Source organism: Salvelinus alpinus, chromosome 7 (genome assembly GCF_045679555.1).
Source record: "Salvelinus alpinus chromosome 7, SLU_Salpinus.1, whole genome shotgun sequence".
NCBI classification, from domain to species: Eukaryota; Metazoa; Chordata; class Actinopteri; order Salmoniformes; family Salmonidae; genus Salvelinus; species Salvelinus alpinus.
The window spans coordinates 25,159,785-25,184,382 of record NC_092092.1 but is presented as its reverse complement, the minus strand read 5'-3'; the positions used below and the strand labels follow the sequence as shown (position 1 = coordinate 25,184,382).

At 43.7% G+C, this 24,598-nt stretch overlaps 1 protein-coding gene across 10 annotated transcripts in view; it reads left to right on the top strand.

The window, feature by feature from the left end:
- Positions 1-24,598, top strand: part of sdk2b (sidekick cell adhesion molecule 2b) — a 464,977-nt gene that overhangs the window by 392,034 nt on the left and 48,345 nt on the right. For all 10 annotated transcript variants that reach the window (XM_071409554.1, XM_071409557.1, XM_071409551.1 and 7 more), the window contains exons 6-22: positions 471-582; positions 966-1,156; positions 3,208-3,291; positions 3,546-3,740; positions 4,651-4,767; positions 7,298-7,465; positions 7,731-7,833; positions 9,824-10,000; positions 13,675-13,811; positions 14,331-14,478; positions 15,584-15,724; positions 16,407-16,588; positions 17,371-17,486; positions 20,370-20,565; positions 21,159-21,257; positions 21,469-21,660; positions 24,371-24,492. In XM_071409554.1, the coding sequence (XP_071265655.1) occupies positions 471-582; positions 966-1,156; positions 3,208-3,291; positions 3,546-3,740; positions 4,651-4,767; positions 7,298-7,465; positions 7,731-7,833; positions 9,824-10,000; positions 13,675-13,811; positions 14,331-14,478; positions 15,584-15,724; positions 16,407-16,588; positions 17,371-17,486; positions 20,370-20,565; positions 21,159-21,257; positions 21,469-21,660; positions 24,371-24,492 (2,480 nt within the window). The remainder of the gene's footprint in view (positions 1-470; positions 583-965; positions 1,157-3,207; positions 3,292-3,545; positions 3,741-4,650; positions 4,768-7,297; positions 7,466-7,730; positions 7,834-9,823; positions 10,001-13,674; positions 13,812-14,330; positions 14,479-15,583; positions 15,725-16,406; positions 16,589-17,370; positions 17,487-20,369; positions 20,566-21,158; positions 21,258-21,468; positions 21,661-24,370; positions 24,493-24,598) is intronic.

The window sequence follows — 24,598 nt, the reverse complement described above, 5'->3', positions numbered from 1 at the left end:
TGGATGAGGGGACTGAGGCTTCAGTGTGTTAGTAGAACAGGTTTGTGACCTCAGCCCCAGGACCAGCTGGATGAGGGGACTGAGGCTTCAGTGTGTTAGTAGAACAGGTTTGTGAACTCAGCCCCAGGACCAGCTGGATGAGGGGACTGAGGCTTCAGTGTGTTAGTAGAACAGGTTTGTGAACTCAGCCCCAGGACCAGCTGGATGAGGGGACTGATGCTTCAGTGTGTTAGTAGAACAGGTTTGTGACCTCAGCCCCAGGACCAGCTGGATGAAGGGACTCTTTTCTTTGCTCAGCTCTTGGTATTGCAGGGCTTGGTAATGATATGAGAGGGGGTCACTGTATTTTAGATGTTTCCAAAACTTAATTGCTATTTTTTGAGTTTTTATTATTAGTGGATATTGACCTAAGTAATTGTAGTGTGTGCAGTACTCTATATATTTCTCTTTCTCTCCCTCTCTCTCTCCAGATGTGGGTGGTCCTGCTGACCCTATCGCCCCCACCATAATCATCCCCCCCAGGAACACCAGTGTAGTGTCAGGCACTTCTGAAGTCACCATGGAGTGTGTCGCCAACGCCAGGTAAATCCATGCTTCCCCACTCTCTAGTCTCAAATCTGTCATCATCTGTTGTCTTCCTGCCAGACTGATTGGTTTTGATGGATAATTTTTTGAGAAGACAATTTTTTTTAACAAAAGTGTAATGAGTGATTAATGAGTCAACTACTAATCTGCCTGTGTTTGTTCTGTAAATATTCTGTAAATATATTTGTGTCTTTTCAATATCATGACTCTCTCTCTCTCTCTCTCTCACTCACTCACTCACTCACTCACTCACTCACTCACTCACTCACTCACTCACTCACTCACTCACTCACTCACTCACTCACTCACTCACTCACTCACTCACTCACTCACTCACTCACTCACTCACTCACTCTGTCTCTCTCTTGCTTCCGTCCCAGACCCCTGATCAAACTCAGCATCACATGGAGGAAGAACAGGGTTCTTGTCACCAGTGGTCTGAGTGACTTCAACCGCAGACTGACCATTATCAGCCCTGTGGTCAGTGACTCAGGGTTCTATGAGTGTGAGGTGGTCCTCCGCAGCAGCAGTGTGCCTTCTGTCAACGCTGGGGCCTACCTACATGTTCAAGGTAAGAATATATCTGGGGCCTACCTACATGTTCAAGGTATGAATATATCTGGAGCCTACCTACATGTTCAAGGTATGAATATATCTGGAGCCTACCTACATGTTCAAGGTATGAATATATCTGGAGCCTACCTACATGTTCAAGGTATGAATATATCTGGAGCCTACCTACATGTTCAAGGTAAGAATATATCTGGGGCCTACCTACATGTTCAAGGTATGAATATATCTGGAGCCTACCTACATGTTCAAGGTATGAATATATCTGGGGCCTACCTACATGTTCAAGGTACGAATATATCTGGGGCCTACCTACATGTTCAAGGTATGAATATATCTGGAGCCTACCTACATGTTCAAGGTATGAATATATCTGGAGCCTACCTACATGTTCAAGGTATGAATATATCTGGGGCCTACCTACATGTTCAATGTAAGAATATATCTGGGGCCTACCTACATGTTCAAGGTAATAATATATCTGGGGCCTACCTACATGTTCAATGTAAGAATATATATGGGGCCTACCTACATGTTCAAGGTATGAATATATCTGGGGCCTACCTACATGTTCAAGGTAAGAATATATCTGGGGCCTACCTACATGTTCAAGGTAAGAATATATCTGGGGCCTACCTACATGTTCAAGGTAAGAATATATCTGGGGCCTACCTACATGTTCAAGGTGTGAATATACTGTATATGGGGCCTAGGCCTACCTACATGTTCAAGGTATGAATATATCTGGGGCCTAGGCCTACCTACATGTTCAAGGTAAGAATATATCTGGGGCCTACCTACATGTTCAAGGTATGAATATATCTGGGGCCTACCTACATGTTCAAGGTATGAATATATATGGGTCCTACCTACATGTTCAAGGTATGAATATATCTGGGGCCTACCTACATGTTCAAGGTAAGAATATATCTGGGGCCTACCTACATGTTCAAGGTAATAATATATCTGGGGCCTACCTACATGTTCAATGTAAGAATATATATGGGGCCTACCTACATGTTCAAGGTATGAATATATCTGGGGCCTACCTACATGTTCAAGGTAAGAATATATCTGGGGCCTACCTACATGTTCAAGGTAAGAATATATCTGGGGCCTACCTACATGTTCAAGGTGATAATATATCTGGGGCCTACCTACATGTTCAAGGTAAGAATATATCTGGGGCCTACCTACATGTTCAAGGTACGAATATATCTGGGGCCTACCTACATGTTCAAGGTAAGAATATATCTGGGGCCTACCTACATGTTCAAGGTGATAATATATCTGGGGCCTACCTACATGTTCAAGGTGATAATATATCTGGGGCCTACCTACATGTTCAAGGTAAGAATATATCTGGGGCCTACCTACATGTTCAAGGTAAGAATATATCTGGGGCCTACCTACATGTTCAATGTAAGAATATATCTGGGGCCTACCTACATGTTCAAGGTACGAATATATCTGGGGCCTACCTACATGTTCAAGGTAAGAATATATCTGGGGCCTACCTACATGTTCAAGGTACGAATATATCTGGGGCCTACCTACATGTTCAAGGTAAGACTCTGTGGCCTCTCAGGGGCCTACCTACATGTTCAAGGTAAGAATATATCTGGGGCCTACCTACATGTTCAAGGTACGAATATATCTGGGGCCTACCTACATGTTCAAGGTAAGAATATATCTGGGGCCTACCTACATGTTCAAGGTAAGAATATATCTGGGGCCTACCTACATGTTCAAGGTATGAATATATCTGGGGCCTACCTACATGTTCAAGGTAAGAATATATCTGGGGCCTACCTACATGTTCAAGGTAAGACTCTGTGGCCTCTCAGGGGCCTATTTACATGTACAGGGTGAGAATCTGGGGCAATCTTACATGTTCAAGGTATGCATTAGTTTAGTTTGATCTGTGTTCATGAATTTACAATCCACATTGATTCTGAATGGCCAAATCATATCTTGAGAAACATGTGTTTTGCGTAAATCATGCAAATGTGTGAGACTTTTAGTGGATGACCATATCTCTCTCTCCTTCAGAGCCTCCCCAGTTTGTGAAGGAACCAGAGAAACACATCACTGCTGAGATGGAGAAAGTGGTGGATATCCCCTGCCAGGCACGAGGTGAGACGTGCACATTTCTGGGTATCTGTGTGTATGCATATGCATTCATGTGTCCATCTGGACGCACATGTATGAGTTCAGAGCATGATCACATGTGTATCTGTCTGTGTCTATGTTTGTGCATTTCTGTCCCCACATATCCACATATCCAGGTATGTGTGTGTTTGATTATATATCCCCACATATCCACATATACAGGACAAAAGTGTGTTTACCACTTTTCCAGTATATAACTACCTCTCTCCCTCCTCTAGGTGTGCCTCAGCCAGACATTGTGTGGTATAAGGATGCGGTGCCCATCAGTCCGGTGAAGACCCCCAGGTACAGGGTGTTGGTGGGGGGCAGTCTGCAGGTCAATGGCCTTCTGCCCGACGACACAGGAATGTTCCAGTGTTTCGCCCGGAACCTAGCTGGAGAGGTGCAGACCAACACCTACCTGGCTGTCACTAGTGAGTCTCCATGCTGTTCTTTTTATTCTGTCTTTTTACTCACCGTCTTACTCCTCGCGCTCCCTTTACTCATTCATTTTACATACTTCCTGCGTTGATGTGTACCACTTATTTGAACCCTGTTATCAGAATGAATGAATTGTTCTGTTAGTACACCCCTCCCTCTCTCTACCTGAAGCACCGTCCTCTTATCCGTCTCAGCCTACCTGGTTTATTGCTGCTCTCCCTAGCCCTCCCTGTTCTCTATACCACTCCCTTCTCTTTCTCTAACTCTCTTTCTTTACCTTCCTCTCTTCCTCTCTCTCTCTGTCAGTTCTACGAGTGGCATGTTCTGATGTCATCTTCTAAGACTTTGATTAATTGCCTGTTGTGAACGGGGGAGAAGGCTTTGTCGCCCTGTGCGTTCCCTTTTCCTTCACTCCCTCCCTCTCTCTCTTTCGCGCTCTCTCTCTTTCTTTCTGGGTTGTGAGTGGATGGTATGAAGGGAATGAAAAGTGGGTGACTGCTGTGTTGATCCTGGGAGTGTTAGAGCTACAAAGCGCTCGCTGAACACAGATCCAGGACAGAGAAAAAGTCTGTCTCAGACACAGCCATTAATGTCTGGAGGGGTTTGATGAGTTCCTATTGAAGACAACTTCTTTCCCTCACCTCTCTGTAACCCTCTGCCTGCCTTTGTGCTTCCAATCAATGTGTGTGAAGGGGTGTGTGTCTGTGTGTGTGTGTGTGTGTGTGCGTGCCCGTGTACATGCGTGTGTTTGTCTGTTTTTTTTTCAACAACAAAAAATGACATGCACCTTACCTTCTCTCTCATCAGTATGTGTTGTCTGTGTATTCTCTAACCTGCTCTCTCTCCGTCTCTCGTGTGTGTGTGTGTGTGTGTGTGTGCGCGTACGTGCGCGTATCCCCTCAGGCATCGCCCCTAATATCACAGCTGGGCCATCCGACAGTACAGTGATTGACGGCATGTCAATCATCCTCCACTGTGAAACATCAGGAGCTCCCAGACCGGCCATCACCTGGCAGAAAGGTCAGACTCTCTCCACTGCACCCCTCCACCAGGCACACACTGTGTCATAGGGGAGAAGCAGACTTTCACAATATGTTTCTTCCATTATGATTGAATAATGGACTTAACCAGAACGGAGCAGTCCAATCATAACATTACTCAACTATCTGCAAAAGGCTGGATGAATCCACAGTATCTCCCATGGTACCAGTCTATCTAGCTAATGCAGACAAATACCAGCCATTAGTTTATTACGTTTTTTATTTAACCTTTATTTAAGCAGAGAGTCATATTTTTTTATTTTATTTTTATTTTTATTTCACCTTTATTTAACCAGGTAGGCCAGTTGAGAACAAGTTCTCATTTACAACTGCGACCTGGCCAAGATAAAGCAAAGCAGTGCGACACAAACAACAGCACAGTTACTCATGGAATAAACAAACATACAGTCAATAATACAATAGAAAAAGTATATATACAGTGTGTGCAAATGAGGTAGGATAAGGGAGGTAAAGCAATAAATAGGCCATGGTGGCGAAGTAATTACAATATAGCATTAACACTGGAGTGATAAATGCGCAGAAGATGAGTGTGCAAGTAGAGATACTGGGGTGCAAAGGAGCAAAATAAATTAAATAAATAACAGTATGGGGATGAGGTAGTTGGATGGGCTATTTACAGATGAGCTATGTACAGTTTCAGTGATCTGTGAGCTGCTCTGACCGCTGGTGCTTAAAGCTAGTGAGGGAAATATGAGTCTCCAGCTTCAGTGATTTTTGCAGTTCGTTCCAGTCATTGGCAGCAGAGAACTGGAAGGAAAGGCGGCCGAAGGAGGAATTGGCTTTGGGGGTGACCAGTGAAATATATCTGCTGGAGCACGTGCTACGAGTGGGTGCTGCTATGGTGACCAGTGAGCTGAGATAAGGCGGGGCTTTACCTAGCAGAGACTTATAGATGACCTGGAGCCAGTGGGTTTAGTGACGAATATGAAGCGAGGGCCAGCCAACGAGAGCATACAGGTCGCAGTGGTGGGTAGTATATGGGGCTTTGGTGACAAAACAGATGGCACTGTGATAGACTGCATCCAATTTGCTGAGTAGAGTGTTGGAGGCTATTTTGTAAATGACATCGCCAAAGTCGAGGATCGGTAGGATGGTCAGTTTTACGAGGGTATGTTTGCCAGCATGAGTGTAGGATGCTTTTATTCGAAATAGGAAGCCGATTCTAGATTTAATTTTGGATTGGAGATGCTTAAAGATATACTTCTCCTTAATGCAACCGCTGAGTCAGATTTCAAAAAAGCTTTACGGAAAAAGCACACCATGAAATAATCTGAGTACAGCGCTGAGGCACCAAAACAAGCCATACAGATACCCGCCATGTTGTGGAGTCAACAGAAGTCAGAAATAGCATTGTAAATATTCACTTACCTTTGATGATCTTCATCGGAATGCACTCCCAGGAATCCCAGTTCCACAATAAATGTTTGTTTTGTTCGATAAAGTCCATCATTTATGTCCAAATACCTCCTTTTTGTTTCCGCGTTTAGTTCACAAAATACAAATTCACGAGGAGCAGGCACTTAGTCCAGACGAAAAGTCAAAAAGTTCCATTACAGTTCGTAGAAACATATATAATATATAATCAATCTTTAGGATGTTTTTATCATAACTCTTCAATAATATTCCAACCGGACAATTCCTTTGTCTTTAGAAATGAAAAGGAACAGAGCTCACTCTCACGGGAGCGCGTATGACTTAGCGCATGGCATTCTGCCAGACCTCTTCGTCAAACAGCTCTTATTCGCTTCCCCTTCACAGTAGAAGCCTGAAACAAGGTTCTAAAGACTGTTGACATCTAGTGGAAGCCTTAGGAAGTGCAATCGGACCAAATTTACACTGTATCTTGGATAGGCAAAGACTTGAAAACCTACAAACCTCAGATTTCCCACTTCCTGGTTGGATTTTTTCTCAGGTTTTTGCCTGCCATATGAGTTCTGTTATACTCACAGACATCATTCAAACAGTTTTAGAAACTTCAGCGTGTTTTCTATCCAAATCTAATAATATGCATATCGTAGCTTCTGGGCCTGAGTAACAGGCAGTTTACTCTGGGCACCTTATTCATACAAGCTACTCAATACTGCCCCCCAGCCATAAGAAGTTAATGTGAGTCTGGAAGGAGAGTTTACAGTCTAACCAGACACCTAGGTATTTGTAGTTGTCCACATATTCTAAGTCAGAACTGTCCAGAGTAGTGATGCTAGACGGGCGAGCAGGTGTGGGCAGCGATATTGAACCGCAGGTCTCTTTTGCAAATTAACATTGAATACGAAATTAAATCAATAAATAGTAACACTCAATCAATCAATCAGTTACCACAAACAGTTTCCCCAGCTTCCCCTACATTTTTCCAACCCATCAAGACATCAGAGGTCAGTTATAAAAACACATATGAGTGTCTGAAATTAACTGTGTTTCTCTCTCTCTCTCTCTTTCTCTCTCTCTCTCTTTCTCACTCTTTCTCACTCTCTCTCTCTCTCTACCCCCAGGTGAGCGTGTCCTAGCCAGTGGTTCTGTCCAGCTGCCCAGGTTCACCCTGCTGGAGTCAGGCAGCCTGCTCATCTCTCCTTCCCACTTATCAGACGCTGGCACCTATAACTGCATGGCCAGCAACTCCCGGGGCATAGACGAGGCTGCTGCTGACCTGTTGGTGTGGGGTGAGTGTGTGTGTGTGTATGTGTGTAGGTGGGAGGAGGGAGTGTCTTGTGCACTGCGTCGGTCCCTGGGTGAGACTCGCTAAATCTTGCACATTTTGATGATGTCACATAGCAGACTATTATCTGATTAGTTGATGGACTTGATCCAGGGACAACGTGTGACTTGATCCAGGGACAGCATGTGACTTGATCCAGTGACAAAATGTGCCACTTGGCGAAATCAGAACATGTGTATTCATGCATCCACTCTCTCTCTCCCCTATAGCTCGTACACGTATCAACACCCCCCCTCAGGACCAGAGTGTCATCAAAGGCACCAAGGCCACCATGACCTGTGGAGTTACACACGACCCCAGTGTCACCGTTAGGTAGGAGATGACACACACACACCAATCACGATGTACAGTGACACAAACGCACACACACAACGCACCCACACACATCCACCAACCAAACCACCCACCGACCAACACACAAACAGAGAGAGACACACATAGAAACACAGAATAGTGCTGAGCGATTTTTCAGTTTTTAAACAACATCGTTCAATTATTTCTCTAAAGATAAATTTGTGCGATATAGTAGGGAGATGTAGTTTCCAAGAGGCTAATATTCTACATAGTTTAGCTCAAAATTACAATGTGTTTTGCATTATTAACTACAATGACCATTTTCAATTGCGCGCCTACTTGTCCCGTCTGTGTGTTCCTTAGGCCTCTGCTACGTTAGGTTAGTGTCAGGCAGACTCTGAGAGAAGAGACAGAAGAATGTGTGATCGAAAGGCATAGAAAGCTGTTGTTTCGAGGTATCTCTACCTGAAAATACATGATCTAAGTGATTGATAGTTGGTATTCAGCATCCATAAAAGTATGCATTATTCACTTTGAAGAACTACTAAAATAGTGATTTTGTCAGACATTTTTGAAACCAAAATTGAAAACTGATAATTTTTTAAATAATCAAACCGAAACCGAACTAACCTTAAAAAAGCACTAATCGCTCAGCATTAACACACAGACACACACGTACACTTTTCTCCAACCTTACATACAACAGCACACACTAACAATGCACAAAATGACAAGGTCACAGAGGCCCGAGCCTACACCTGCTGTGCATGTTAAGAAGCAACACACATACAGCACCTTCCCACCGGTCCTACAATAACACCACTGTCTAAAGCTATTGAGCTGTGTGATGTAGGACACTAATACAAAGTATAGTCAAGTTCAATAGCTGTCAGTATTCAGATCTCGCTCTCGACCTCTCTCTATGCCTTGATGAGTGTGTGTGTGTGTGTGTGTGTGTGTGTGTGTGTGTGTGTGTGTGTGTGTGTGTGTGTGTGTGTGTGTGTGTGTGTGTGTGTGTGTGTGTGTGTGTGTGTGTGTGTGTGTGTGTGTGTGTGTGTGTGTGTGTGTGTGTGTGTGTGTGTGTGTGTGTGTGTGTGTGTGTGTGTGTGTGTGTGTGTGTGTATGTGTGTGTGCGCTTTGCATTTGAGCAGATCATTTGTGATGTGTTTGAATCAGTCTTTTGATATGCTAGTGTCAGAGACAGTGTTTTCCTGCCCGGTATTGGCTACAATCATAATGTGGGAGAGATGAAAGGAGCCTATAATAGACCTGGACTTGCCTTTTAATGAAGAGCGAACCGTCATGGGGATTCTTCAGATTTTTCTGACACACACACACACACACACACACACACACACACACACACACACACACACACACACACACACACACACACACATGTGTGTGTGTGTGTGTGCGAATGTGTCCGTGTGTGGATGTGTGATAGTGTGTGTATGTAGCAGAGAGAGAGTGTGCAAGAGGGAAAATATTGATTGATGCTTTGGAACCACACACTTCAAACTGGCACAAAGTTGTTCAGATAATCTTCTATTGTAGACGTACACTACATGGCCATAAGTATGTGGACACCCCTTCAAATTAGTGGGTTCAGCTATTTCAGTCACACCCGTTGCTGACAGGTGTATAAAATCGAGCACACCGACATGCAATCTCCATAGACAAACATTGGCAGTAGAATGGCCCGTACTGAAGAGCTTAGTGACTTTCAACGTGGCACCGTCATAAGATGCCACCTTTCCAACAAGTCAGTTTGTCAAATTTCTGCCCTGCTAGAGCTGCCCCGGTCAACTGTAAGTGCTGTTATTGTGAAGTGGAAACTTCTAGAGCAACAACTGCTTAGCCGCGTAGTGGTACGCCACACAAGCTCACAGAACAGGACCGCCGAGTGCTGAAGCATGTAGCAGCTGTCCACATACTTTTCCCGTTATTTTCCGTATAGTTGACCAATGGTAACTAACATCCAAACTATCTGTGTGTTATACTGTAGGTATGTTTGGGAAAAGGAGGGATCGGTCATCAACGCCCAGTCTATCCCCCGTATCCGTCTGGACCCTGATGGTACCCTTCACATCTCCCAGACCTGGTCAGGTGACATCGGGACCTACACCTGCAGGGTCACCTCCGTAGGGGGCAACGACTCACGCAGCGCACACCTCCGAGTCAGGTAACACCATCGACATATCTCGCTCTCCCTCTTTATTATCCTCTTGTTTTCTCTCTCTCTCTTTCATGCTCATCCTGTGGTGAACAAGAGATGCTGTTTTTTTCTGTTATCCTCGTTATGGCCTTTTTGAAATTCTCTCAAAATATCTTGTTCTCTTTTTAACACAAGCAAGCACGGATGCAAAAATACTTCTGTTTTCTCACCTTCAACATTTTCAAACTTTCTGACTTTTTGCACACCTTACCTTCATTTTCCACCTCTGAAATTTGGCACCTCTCCTGTCTCTTGTCTCTCACCTGTTTCACCCCGCTCCTGTCCAGTAGGCAGTAGCGGTGCGTGATATATTGTTTTATCACAAAACCGGATTTCAACCCCTGACCAGTGAAGTCCACAAAGCATATTGCATCTACAGTAACAGACAGTTACATGATCTACAGCATGGTCAAGCAAGTTAATGTTTCCGACATTTTCGGACCACTTAACAACTATTGATTTAGAACCACAGAGAGTTACAGCAAGTCACAAAGAAAACAGGAGCTGCCTCCACTATTCCAGCATCATTTTATTTTCAACATTTCATCATCAAATCACCTCGGCTTAGTCTAATACAGTGACAACTAAAAGATACCAAAAATAATTTAGTCCAATCAACTTAGGCTAAGTATAATGTGGCTATCCATGGTTCTGATTTGTGTGTGTGTGTGTGTGTGTGTGTGTGTGTGTGTGTGTGTGTGTGTGTGTGTGTGTGTGTGTGTGTGTGTGTGTGTGTGTGTGTGTGTGTGTGTGTGTGTGTGTGTGTGTGTGTGTGTGTGTGTTCGTTCGTGCAAGTAGAAAAACATGTTAACTCCCACTAATGCCATCCTCCTCTCTTTCATGTTGACAAAACGGTCTATCACTATTTTGTTATCCTAGGCTACCTGGTTAAAATGCTTGCTCGCTAGCCTAACTTCCATTCATGGGTAACGTTAGCTAGTTAACATTAGCCTTCTACATCTAGCTACATATTGAACTTCCATCCTCTCAGTCCAGGGGCACAACAATGTATGAATTAATGGTTGAATCTGAATCGCCATTACAATCATTGGCCAGCACAGAGAATGAAGTAACACCAAATCCCAATCTCCATCCATGGCTAATTTAGGAAAGGGATCATTTTAACTAGCTAGCTAGCCACCGGAGGACAACAACACAACGAGATGCAACAATTCAAGTTTTTTCTGTCAATGACGTATGCTCTCAATGTGATTTGATAAGAGCCAAAATCCAAGCTGGCTTCCCTTGACACCTTTTTTTGGTGCGCCAGGACCATTCACAGTTGAGCTAACTCAGTTTAGCTCAGTTTAGCTCAATGCTGATTGGCACATTTTTTTATACTTTTTTTTATCAAGGGAGGCCAAATGCTCGCTGGCTTCCCTTGCCTTCAATGCTACGGGCTAGAGGTCGACCGATTATGATTTTTCAACGCCGATACCGATTATTGGAGGACCAAAAAAAGCCGATACCGATTAATTGGCCGATTTGTATTTATTTCTTTATTTGTAATAATGACAATTACAACAATACTGAATGAACACTTTTATTTTAACTTAATATAATACATCAATAAAATCAGCCTCAAATAAATAATGAAACGTTCAATTTGGTTTAAATAATGCAAAAACAAAGTGTTGGAGAAGAAAGTAAAAGTGCAATATGTGCCATGTAAAAAAGCTAACGTTTAAGTTCCTTGCTCAGAACATGAGAACATATGAAAGCTGGTGGTTCCTTTTAACATGAGTCTTCAATATTCCCAGGTAAGAAGTTTTAGGTTGTATTTATTATAGGAATTATAGGACTATTTCTCTCTATACCATTTGTATTTCATATACTGTACCTTTGACTATTGGATGTTCTTATAGGCACTTTAGTATTGTCAGTGTAACAGTATAGCTTCCGTCCCTCTCCTCGCCCCTACCTGGGCTCAAACCAGGAACACATCGAAAACAGCCACCCTCGAAGCATCGTTATCCATTGACCCACAAATGCCGCAGCCCTTGCAGAGTAAGGGGAACAACTACTTCAAGGTCTAAGAGCGATTGCCGTCACTGATTGAAATGCTATTAGCGCGCACCCCGCTAACTAGCTAGCCATTTCACATTGGTTACACCAGCCTAATCTCGGGAGTTGATAGGCTTGAAGTCATAAACAGCTCAATGCTTGAAGCACAATGAAAAGCTGCTGGCAAATGCACGAAAGTGCTGTTTGAATGAATGCTTACGAGCCTGCTGCTGCCTACCACCGCTCAGTCAGACTGCTCTATCAAATATCAAATCATAGACTTAATTATAACATAAAAACACATAGAAATACAAGCCTTATGTCATTAATATGGTCAAATCCGGAAACTATCATTTCGAAAACAAAATGTTCATTCTTTCAGTGAAATATAAGTCTAAATATTGCTGTTACATTTTACAACCTTCAATGTTATGTCATAATTATGTACAATTCTGGCAAATTAATTACGGTCTTTGTTAGGAATAAATGGTCGCAACAGTTCGCAACGAGCCAGGCGGCCCAAACTGCTGCATATACCCTGACTGCTTGCACGGAACGCAAGAGAAGTGACACAATTTCCCTAGTTAAAAGAAAGTAATGTTAGCAGGCAATATTAACTAAATATGCAGGTTTAAAAATATATACTTGTGTATTGATTTTAAAGAAAGGTTAGGTTAGGTACACATTGGTGCAACGACAGTGCTTTTTTCGCGAATGCGCTTGTTAAATAATCACCCGTTTGGAGAAGTAGGCTGTGATTCGATGAGAAATTAACAGGCACCGCATCGATTATATGCAACGCAGGACACGCTAGATAAACTAGTAATATCATCAACCATGTGTAGTTAACTAGTGATTATGTTAAGGTTGATTGTTTTTTATAAGATAAGTTTAATGCTAGCTAGAAACTTACCTTGGCTTCTTGCTGCACTCGCGTAACAGGTAGTCAGCCTGCCACGCAGGCTCCTCGTGGAGTGCAATGTAAGGCAGGTGGTTAGAGCGTTGGACTAGTAACCGGAAGGTTGCAAAAACAAATCCCCGAGCTGAATAGGAAAAATCTGTCGTTCTGCCCCTGAACAAGGCAGTTAACCCACCGTTCCTAGGCCGTCGTTGAAAATAAGAATGTGTTCTTAACTGACTTGCCTAGTTAAATAAAGGTTAAAAAAAAAATATATTTATCGGCCACAATCGGTGTCCAAAAATGACGATTACCGATTGTTATGAAAACTTGAAATCGGCCCTAATTAATCGGCCATTCCGATTAATCGGTCGACCTCTACTACGGGCGGCAACAACGTCATACTCATTCCAACAAGACAGTATCAGATAGATGACCTACATGTAGAGAGACAGATGGGTGCTGTTTGGCTCGCTCTGAGGCTTTCTCCTGTGAGATACATTCAGCCATTTGCGAATTGAAGGATAACTATGGGTCATGGGTCAACCATGAATACACGCCACTGCTCCTATCTGTCTATCTCTCTTTTCTTTTCTACCCTTCTCTCCTAGGTTCCCATAAAGAAGGATTTTGAGTAATTCTTACCTCTAAGAATAGGAAAACGAATCCAGTCATATCTCCTCTGTCTGCCCGCCTCTCTGATGAGCTCTCTGACTATCGTTCTATCTTCCCCTCACAGGCAGCTGCCCTATGCTCCAGAGAACCCTGTGTCTCTGCTGAGCTCCTCAGAGAAGAGGGCCATCAACCTGACATGGGCCAAACCCTTTGACGGGAACAGCCCCCTAATTCACTACGTCTTGGAGGTCTCCGAGAACAGTGAGTGATCTCAGGTGGACACCTGCCTGACGACTCTGAAGTTAATCCGCTGCTCTACTGAGCGCTACATACTTTCAGTCTGAACCTCCTAGAAGTAGTTTGTGTGACTTCAAAAAGGGGTGTTGTCCACAGCAAATTCATCAGCGATTGGATCGTCTCTAACAAATCTAACCAATCAAAGTTTCAAAGTTGATGACGCCATCATGTAGGCAGGCTCTTCCCCAGCTCATTGGTTTCTGGGACCAATCAGTAATGGTCAGAATATTCGCATTCTAGAAATCGTAGGGGAGGGAGGCAAATCCAGACTCATTATGGAGAAGAAACGTAATTTTGTCTGGAGCGATGTGGAAAGGTAGCCAGGCAAGGAGTAGCCAGGGAGGAAAGAAATTCAACTAGATGAGGAGAGTAGAATGAGAAAAATAGAATGAGAACAAAGAATCCACAGTTAGTAAGAGGAATAGAAGGAATAAGGATTAGATCATCCACTAATTGTATGTTTGTTCTCTCTCCCTGTCCTAGACGCTCCCTGGGCTATCCTCCTGGCCAACATAGAGCCTGAGTCGACCGCGGTGACAGTCAGTGGGCTCATCCCAGCACGCTCATACCAGTTCCGCCTGTGTGCCGTCAATGACGTGGGAAAGGGCCAGTTCAGCAAGGAGACTGACCGGTGAGTGGATAAATGAATGAACAATTGTGTGAGTTAGCTAGTTAGTTAGAAAGCGTGTACATGAGCATGGGCAAGCAGGTGAGGGTCCTCAGAGGATCCTTCTCTCCCCTTATATCATGCTATTCAATGATAACAGCCCACTCAGTCTCCCAGACAACAAGTGTGTCATCCCCTGTCCCAGTACACATTGTCCATGGTGTGTGCATGTGTGTGTTTATCTGCTGAAGGAACAGTATTTGAGCCGATGAAGCCAGACACACACCACCACCTCACTCACTCAGAGAGGGATTTGTGGGTGTCCCGGGAGAGTGTGGAGATCAGGTTAGCTTCACTAGCCTGAGTCACTTAGGATATTGTACAGTGTGTCTCCTTTAAAATGACCCCCCCCCCCTGCATCCCAAGTGGCACGCTATTCCCTGTATAGTACACTGCTTTTTAACCAGGGCCCATAACGCAACCGTACTCTTACACCGGCTAGCAAGTCACGCTAGCTCAAATGCAAACCTTTGGATCCCCAGCCATCTCCAGCTGAGAGTAGAGCCATAGGGCGCTCCCGCCCGACAGCGCAGGGATTCACATCGAGCACTTTGTGCTTCCATTTGATCTCAACTCCGCCTCGCTTCAGAAGCGTCATACAGTATCTCTCTCTAGGCTCTTTGGTTTTGACAGGGTAGGAATAAACTGTAGTGTTTTACTGGATTTAATTGATTGAGCATCATCTGACTCGTGCACTGTGGTCTTAGCCTTTTCACTCTCTGGGATGGTACCTTATGTCTCCATCTGTAGGGGATATTTTAGGAAAAGGCGTAATGATGCTTTTTCCACAGCTGAAATAGGTAGATAGGATGAGCGATTGCTGAGAGGCAATGAAAGACAAAGTGGTTATGACAGAGACAGTGGTTCTCATAGTTGTAGAGAGAAACAGTTCATTGCCAGATCAACAAATCAACTGGGACAGCGTAAAATGCAGTCTTAGGAGTATTGAAATCTGTGTGTGACGTGACCCTCCTCTTTGGACAGATAAACATCCCTCTTTCTTCCCCTCATTTCTCTCTGTATCTTTCTCTTGTTCCCTACTTTCTCTCTCTATCTCCACTCTCTGCAGTGTATCTCTACCAGAGGAACCTCCCAGTGCTCCTCCCCAGAACGTGATCGCCAGCGGCCGCACCAACCAGTCCATCATGATCCAGTGGCAGCCCCCACCAGAGAGCCACCAGAACGGGATCCTCAGAGGATACAGCGTCCGGTGAGAACACAACACCATGGGATAACAGGATGGGTTGGCTGCTATAACCCTGGTTCTCTGAATGAAGGAGGAGAGTTGTTATGCTGTACGATAGCACATAACATAAGTAGTCATGTTCATAATGAAGTAAAACCACTGTCTGTGGTTTGATGCGAGAGAACGAGTCGTTTATGGGGTAGGCCTACTGTTGTAGTCTCTGGCAGTTTATCAATAAGGATAAACTCAGTTTACAGTAGGTTTGTTGCTGGTTGTGTCATGGTGTAGACCAAATAAGGTGGTAGGCATTCTGTAGATATTCCAATCCTTTAGAGTTAGAGCCAATGTCGTCATCGTCATCTGCTCACTCTGGCGAGTGCTGTAGTCTTGTGCTCTGTTTCCCCCTACTGTAGATGTTATGTACTACAGTCCCTAGTATGAAAACACTCTGGCGCGGTGTCTCAGGTACCGTGATACAAAAACGCAAGAGTTGAATGCCTTGTTCTCCGACTAAGAATCCGTTTGTGCTCAATTTCTGCACCCCCGGTGGCCTTGTGGCTACAATCGACTCATACTAGATTGCCTTCTCAGGTATCGTCTAACAGGTCTGCTGATGGAGTATCAAAGTAACAACATCTCCAAACCAGACCAGACTAACCTCTCTCCTCCCTCTCTTCATTCTCTCCTACTCTATCTCTCCTCTCAGGTACCGTCTGACAGGTCTTCCAGTGGACTACCAGAGTAAGAACATCTCCAAACCAGACGTGACCAACCTTCTCCTGGAAGATCTTATCATCTGGACCAATTATGAGATTGAAGTGGCAGCCTACAATTGGGCGGGGCTAGGAACCTTCAGCCACAAGGTCACTGAGTGGACGTTGCAGGGAGGTGAGTGATCCTGGATACTCCCTGCTCATTGGCCCTTATGCTTGTCAGTCAGATGTGAACTGGAATAATCTCTGCTCATTGGTCCTTATGCTTGTCAGTCAGATAAATACTTAGACAATGTGGAAAATAAATGTAATGGCAAGGATTGTACCTGTGGAGTTGTTAACTTTGTATAGCTATTTAATGACTTGACACATAAATTAACTTGTTAAGTAAATATTCATGCCTGTTTTGAGGACATAAGAAGGATGTTCAACGGGGATATTTTCTTGATACCGTTCATGTAGAAGACAACACAGTCAGTACTTGGAGTTAGCACGCACGTCAAATAGTATTGAAGTCTTGCTGAATGCATTGGTTACTTTCTGAAGACAGGTGTGTGTCTTCCTGTTGCATCCTCTGTACGCTCTGGATAGCACATTACCTTACACTACCTTGGCAGTAGATTTAAAGTTTGAGGCCGCAGATGCAACAAGAAAGCAGTAAGGTTACAGTGTTGTAATGAGTCCTGAGCCTCGGGATAGAAGAAGAAAAAGAAGAAAGGGAAGGTGTGAAGAAGTGAATATGGCGGCCCCTGCCCTGCAGAATCAATAGCAATACTTGGGATATAGACACATACTGTAAATTCTTCCAGCCAAGGCTGTCCAATCTATAAGGTGTTTAGTTTAATCTCATGTTCTCTCTATCCATTCCTCTCACTTCTCCCTCTCTCTCTCTCTATCTCTCTCTCTCTCTCTTTCTCTGATTCTCTCTTCTCCTTTTTTCTCACTTATCTTCCTCAGTGCCGACTATAGCCCCCAGTAACGTTCAGGCAGAGGCTGTCAACTCCACAACCATCCGTATCACCTGGGCCGCCCCTAACCCTCAGTTCATCAACGGGATCAACCAGGGATACAAGGTGAGGGACATCATAAGACACAAGTCACCCTGTCACTAAGGGCAGTACCATCTAATGGGTGATAGACACAAGTCACCATGGCACCAAGGGCAGTACCATTTAATGGGTGATAGAACTATGGCTGCGAGGTTAGAGACAGCCTGTCATTAGGTGCAGTCTCATCGATCAACTAGGTGATAGAATGGTACAGGCTGGTACATGTCTCATACTGTGTCACAAGGGGAAAGAGATATGCCACTACTAACCATTGTGAAAGATGGCTTCCAATTTTTTATTTGTTTCTTTGACTTTCATTTTCTGAGCATTTTACCAGCTATCTATCTTGTGGCTTACTAGATCTGGAAGTCGTTTGTTCAATCTCTCCAGCCCATACTGTTAAGAAAGCTGGTTTTGTTATTTACAGATGTACTTGATAGGATCAGAATGAGCTGTATGGAGAATGACTGTTTAGAGTCAGCTGTACTGGAACTTCATTCTGTAGAAAGTCTTTGAGATGTGATGACACATGCATTGTGTTCTCTCTGGAGAGTTCACTTAGCAGGACATCTCAGGCGTCACTACTCTCTCTGACTGCAGGGCCTGTCCCAAGAGAGAGGTTACTGGGAGGGATGGAGGGAGGGTGATGTTTACTGTTTATTTCTCTTGTCAAATTCTTATTTACAATGACGGCCTACCCCGAACGACGCTGGGCCAATTGTGCGCTGCCCTATGGGACTTCCAATCACGGCCGGTTGTGATACAGCCTGGAATCGAACCAGGGTATGTAGTGATGCCTCTAGCACTGAGATGCAGTGCCTTAGACCGCTGCGCCACTCGGGAGCCCCCTTTTGTGTCCCTTTGACATTTTAAGTAGAAATTGTGCACCAATATTGAATTTTAAAAGCATGTTATATTGAATGAAGTGCACCATAGACCACATGGAGAATTCAATAAAGCTGATTTTTTATATGAATAAAGGCTTGCTAAAATGTGAAATTTCTGCATTTTTTACATGTTCCTCCATCAACCCTGTATCAGTTCTAGGAAGATTTCAACCCACTTTGTACAAACATTTTCCCAATTTCAGCATCATTGTAAAGGCCTAGTTATTTTGCTGCTTTGACAGTCATTTCTGAAGATGATTATTTATATTCCACGTGATTAGTGATTCATTTGTGTCTGTCCCTCATTTTAAAGTAAACCCTGTAATGGCAACAATTTACCCCTTTAAAATAATGTACAAATGTATAAATGATTCACAGCAGGTGACATGGTTTGGGTCTTCTAAACAGCATGGTGGAAAAGGAAGGAAATCTCTCTCTTTTTGGTATATTTATAATTGTTTTATCATCTTTGACTGAGGTGGTCTATTTGCTTAATTTATGTTAGGAAAACTTGAATTTGATGTGTGCAACATATGTGTAATTCCTAATTTCATGAACACCATGTGTTCCCATGCTCTTCACCACATGAGGAATAATGGCTGATCTTCACCTAAAACCTCAACTCTGTTATCGTCAACCCTGTTAGCAGCCCAACAGTTTGATATTATATGTGAGTTTATTTGTAGAAGGGATACTTAAACAATGAGGAATGTTGGATTTATCAAATAAATGCTTTTAAATAATAGTTACATAAGTTTCCGTAACAGGGTTGACAGACAGTGTGGTGAAAGTGCAGATAAAATGCTGTTAGTTCTCAGGATTTTAATGCCTGAGATGGGAAATGTGTTTTCCCGTAGGCTAAACATATCCTCCATGCAATTGAATGTTGAAAGAAGATATATTTTAAAGTTAATTTCTTAAAAGTTTGCATGTCCAAAAGGCACTCATTTTGTGGAACAACCAATGTATGTGCTTGTTCGTGAGTATGAGGTGTGTGTGCGATAGCTTGTGTGTGTGTTTTGTATGAGTGAGTGTGTTTTGAATGAGGTGTGTGTTTTGTATGAGTGAGTGTGTTTTGAATGAGGTGTGTGTTTTGTATAAGGTGTGTGTTTTGTATGAGTGAGTGTGTTTTGAATGAGGTGTGTGTTTTGTATGAGGTGTGTGTTTTGTATGAGTGAGTGTGCTTTGAATGAGGTGTGTGTTTTGTATGAGGTGTGTGTTTTGTATGAGTGAGTGTGTTTTGAATGAGGTGTGTGTTTTGTATGAGGTGTGTGTTTTGTATGAGTGAGTGTGTTTTGAATGAGGTGTGTGTTTTGTATGAGGTGTGTGTTTTGTATGAGTGAGTGTGCAGAGTGGGCATCCATTTATTCCACATTCAGCTCACACACCCACCCCACCGCACGCACACTCTTTCCCAGAGTCAAACTCTACTTACAGCCTGGGAACCAAGATTGAAATAGACCCAATATATTTGCCACGGGTAGTATTTGTCTAATCACCTAATTGACCACTCGGTACATTAACTCTCATTCTGTTATGTGTGTGCAATCCCTCTACATTAGACCTGCTATACACCGCAATTGAAATCTCTCTTTTTCACTCTCTTTCTCTCTCTCTGTGGACTCATTCCAGCCCTGCCTTCCAGTGCTTACTCAATGACAAGAATATGTTTAGAGTGACACTAACCGTTCATATAATAGTTATGATGCCACATGACACCCCAGAGTAGGTCAAAAGCACATGAAAGGGAGGAGAGTTGGTTTAAACAAAATGTGAACATGATTAGACTTGGAGAGGAACAGTTCTATTTAGGTAAAATGTGTGGTGGAAATTGTGGGCAATGAAAGAGTTAATATGGTATCTGGTGCTCTTTGGTTCATTCACAATATCAAATTGAGGGCTGAAGGTAAAACCAGTCAGTCCTATAAAATGTTCTACCGTTTATGTTCTACCATTTACTTCTTATTTCCAGTTTGATCTCACGTTCTTCCTTCTCTGTTCCCATTTCCCATTCTGCTAGCTGTTGGCATGGGAGCCAGGTCAGGAAGAGGAGGTCACCATGGTTACAGTGAGACCTAACTTCCAGGATAGCGTGCATGTGGGCTATGTGACAGGGCTGAAGAAGTTCAGAGAGTACTACACCTCTGTGCTTTGTTTCACTACGCCAGGGGATGGACCCCGCAGCCCTGCTAAAGGCCTTAGGACACATGAAGACAGTGAGTTCCAAATGCACCCGCTCACACACACACACACACACACACACACACACACACACACACACACACACACACACACACACACACACACACACACACACACACACACACACACACACACACACACACACACACACACACACACACACACTGTTGAATGGACATGGCCAATCATACTGAAACATGCCCACTGGGTCAAATCTATTATTCAGCACAGCCTAACAGCCTAGTTCTACAGATCTAATGAATGCGTAGGCTACATTTGGGTTTCTGCACACATCCACACATAATTGGGACACATTTTCTCAAGAGATAATTGGTTGGCCATACTGTACTGGGCCTCTACTTGTAATTACGCTATTTTCCAAGTAAAATGTTGCCTATTTTAGTAGCTGTAATGACTGTTCAAAGTGTAAAAGCCACATTTTCCTGATTTCTTCATAAACAGACTTATTAAATTACACTTAATAAATGTAGTTTGCTATTCAATATAGTACAACAAGACATCTATATAATTGTGAATGCCATTGAGCTCCATGGGATCCATTGTATTATCATTCTCATCATAATAACCACCGTGCCCTCCTCTCTAGCTCCTGGGGCTGTGGGTCACCTGAGCTTCACAGATATCCTAGACACGTCTCTCAAAGTGAGCTGGAGAGAACCTGGAGAGAAGAATGGAGTCCTCACAGGTACGCCATGCCAAAGACATTAGAGCTGAAGAAGATGACCCACTTCATGTTAAGAGTTGTCTTTATTCACAATGGATCTGGCCACCCATACACCTCCCTCTGTTCATCAATGTCCTCTGTTTCTCTTCTATTAGGCTCAGTTCGTATTTGTAAAAAGTCTACACAAATAATATTGTATTTATTGATGAATTTGATTGATTCTCTATTCCAGGCTACCGTATCTCGTGGGAGGAGTTTAACCGCACCAACACACGGGTGACCCACTACCTCCCCAACGTGACCCTGGAGTACCGTGTCACGGGGCTGACCGCCCTCACCACCTATACCATCGAGGTGGCCGGCATGACCTCCAAGGGCCAGGGACAACTGTCCTCCTCCACCATCTCTTCTGGAGTGCCTCCAGGTCAGTTCCCAGTCAGTCCCTAACCCTACCCTGTTATCCCTAGCACCAGCCAGGGGAAACTGTCCTCCTCCACCATCTCTTCTGGAGTGCCTCAAGGTCAGTATTATCGATGGCTCAGTCCCTGGTGATTCAGAATAAATAGGCCCCTTATTCAATTTATAGTGCACTATATTCAGGGTGCCATATCAGATGCAGCCCTGACTGAGCTCAGCCAGAGTGCTAGTTGGTATCCTGATTACTAGCCTCAGCATCACTAACCCTCCTCAGTCCATGTCCAGCCCTTACCTAAAACATTGTCTGCCACCCCCAGAAACCTAGCCAGAACCCAGCTTCCAGCGGGCTGCCCTGTCACCCATCACCTCCATCACCAAACGTCCCTAACCTCTCACCATTCCTACAGAATCCTGAGTGACAGTAACTGTGTGGGTGTCTGTCTTGCTCCAGACACTATGAAAACGTACCCCAGTCAGTCAGTCAGGCAGGCAGAACTGTGACAGACAGAGAGCCATAAAGTATGAGACTACGCCAGACCAGGGGACTTACTTCTCCACTTCAAAACAGACAGTTCAGAATTATATTTTAATACACTTCACCCAGAAACCCGGCCAAAAGTAAGAGCCCATCGAGACCATTTAGGATAATTCCAGTTTACGATTTCCTATTAAAACATGCTACAGTGTATTATAAAAAAGAAAATACTTCCAGTCAATTATTATTGCACCGGCGGTTCCCCCAGACACTATACAGTATGTCTTTCAGAGCTGTCAAATAAAAAGACCCATTCTATCGAGGGCCACAGTTAGTAAGGTGTGGTTATCGTTCCCAGAATGGTGATTACTATGGCTATAGCTGTACGCCTCCACCCTAGAGATCTCTCTCTGTGCTATTGTCTGAATAACCAGGCATGCTAATGATTTAAAGGTGCTGATTTTACTATTCTAGTCATATAGTCTATAGTCCATTTCATTATGAGCCAATGGACCCACTCCATCACCTTGAAGAGTTGGCCCCTTTCACTATACAGTGCCCTGGGGTGTGCTTGTGTCTCAGTCTTGCATCCCAAATGGCACTCTATTAGTGCACTGCTTTTGACCAGGTCCCATAGGGCTCTGGCCGAAGTTAGTGCACTATATAGGGAATAGGGTGTGATTTGGCAAGCAGCCTTGTGCAATGGTGAGGTCTGTTGTTTTACTTGCAGCAGAGTTTATGTATTGGTGTATTGGTATGACATTAAAACAAAGGGATTAAATGAAGGTGACTGAACTAAATCACCATAGTGGTTGCCTGGCAATTAGTCCCGCTTCACATTTCACATTAGAACTATGCAGAGAACAAGTGCAGCAACGGACTGGCGGAAGGGTAGGGAGGGGACTTTTTTCAAGACTCATGAGTTTATGAGAAATTGTCTGGTTTGATTGTGAGAAAAAAGACTGCAAATAAAATAAATAGTAATAGTTTTAGAAAACTTCAACAATCAAAAGGGCACTTTTTTAATAGGAGGGCAAAATGGCAGGTGTTGCAGCACCCTTAGTGCTCTATCTGTGCACGTGCCCCTTCAAGAGTAACACACTTACATTAGCTTATGTTCAGAATCAATGTCATATTCAGCTAATAATAAACATTTACATTTGGATGTTGTATTTTTGTATTATTCATAACGTACGTAAAAAGACCGTATCCAAGGCCTCCCATGTGGCACTACAGACCCGGGTTCGATCCCCGGCTGTGTCACAACCAGCCATGACCAGGAGTCACAAAGGGCTGTGCACAATTGGCTCATCGCGCTCTAGCGACTTCTTGTGGTGGCCGGGCGCCTGCAGGCTGACTTCGGTCGTCAGTTGAACAGTGTTTCCTCTGACACATTGGTGCGGGCGGGTGTTAAGGAGCGCGGTTTGACGGGTCATGTTTCGGAGGAGGCATGACTTGATCTTTGCCTCTCCCGAGCCCGTTGGGCAGTTGCGACATGAGACAAGATCCTAATTGGATATCACAAAACAAATACAAATACGGTATCCAAATGTAAATGTTTATTACTAACATCATGAATTTGGCATACTATTTATAGGACTATGAGAGCTTTTTCCTAGATGCCCATCTAGCCCTGCCAACCTGAAAAGTTTTGTTTGTTCTTTTTGAGAACTTTGAGTTGAGTGAAGCGAAACTCTCATGAGAGCGAGATAACTCAAAAGCATTGGCTCATCTCCGGTGCAATATCCATTTTAGAGCACAAGGTTGCACTGTCACTCAGTAATATATTTCCCTGTAGACAACATTTAGACGACTCCAGAGCACAGATATGAGAACTGAGATCCAAGCCTGAATAATCGTATTGATACTTTTCATTCAGAAATACTTATTGGAGAACTAAGTTAATCTTTCATTTCTGAATATAGTAGATGCATAGTTCTGAAAACATTACTTCCTAAACCAGTAAGGATTTAAAAGATAGAGATACACAATGTAGAAAAACTAAGTCAAATTTAAAAAAGCATTACATTAGGCATAGAGACCACTGTATTATGATTTCTGCCCCACTTATTACTTACAACTCTTTACTGTATTAAAGGCCCTGTCTCACTCTTGATACCCTTTCTGTTCCTTCTCTTTCTCCCTGTATTATTCCCTCCTTTCAAATGGAAAATAAAGTTAAAACTCTCTCTTTCTCTTTCTCTCTCGCTCTCTCCCTCTGTCTCTCTCTCTGTGTGTGTAGAGCTGCCTGGTCCTCCCACCAACATGGCCATCTCCAACATCGGCCCTCGATCCATCACCCTCCAGTTCAAACCTGGCTATGATGGAAAGACCTCCATCTCTCGCTGGCAGGTAGAGGCCCAGGTAAGAAGGCCTTCTTCCCCAGAGAGATGAGCTTATCCTGGGCATAAAGTGTCTGACCGCTCCCCCCTGATCTGTGACCCACATCGACTATGACTCCCAAGAGGCA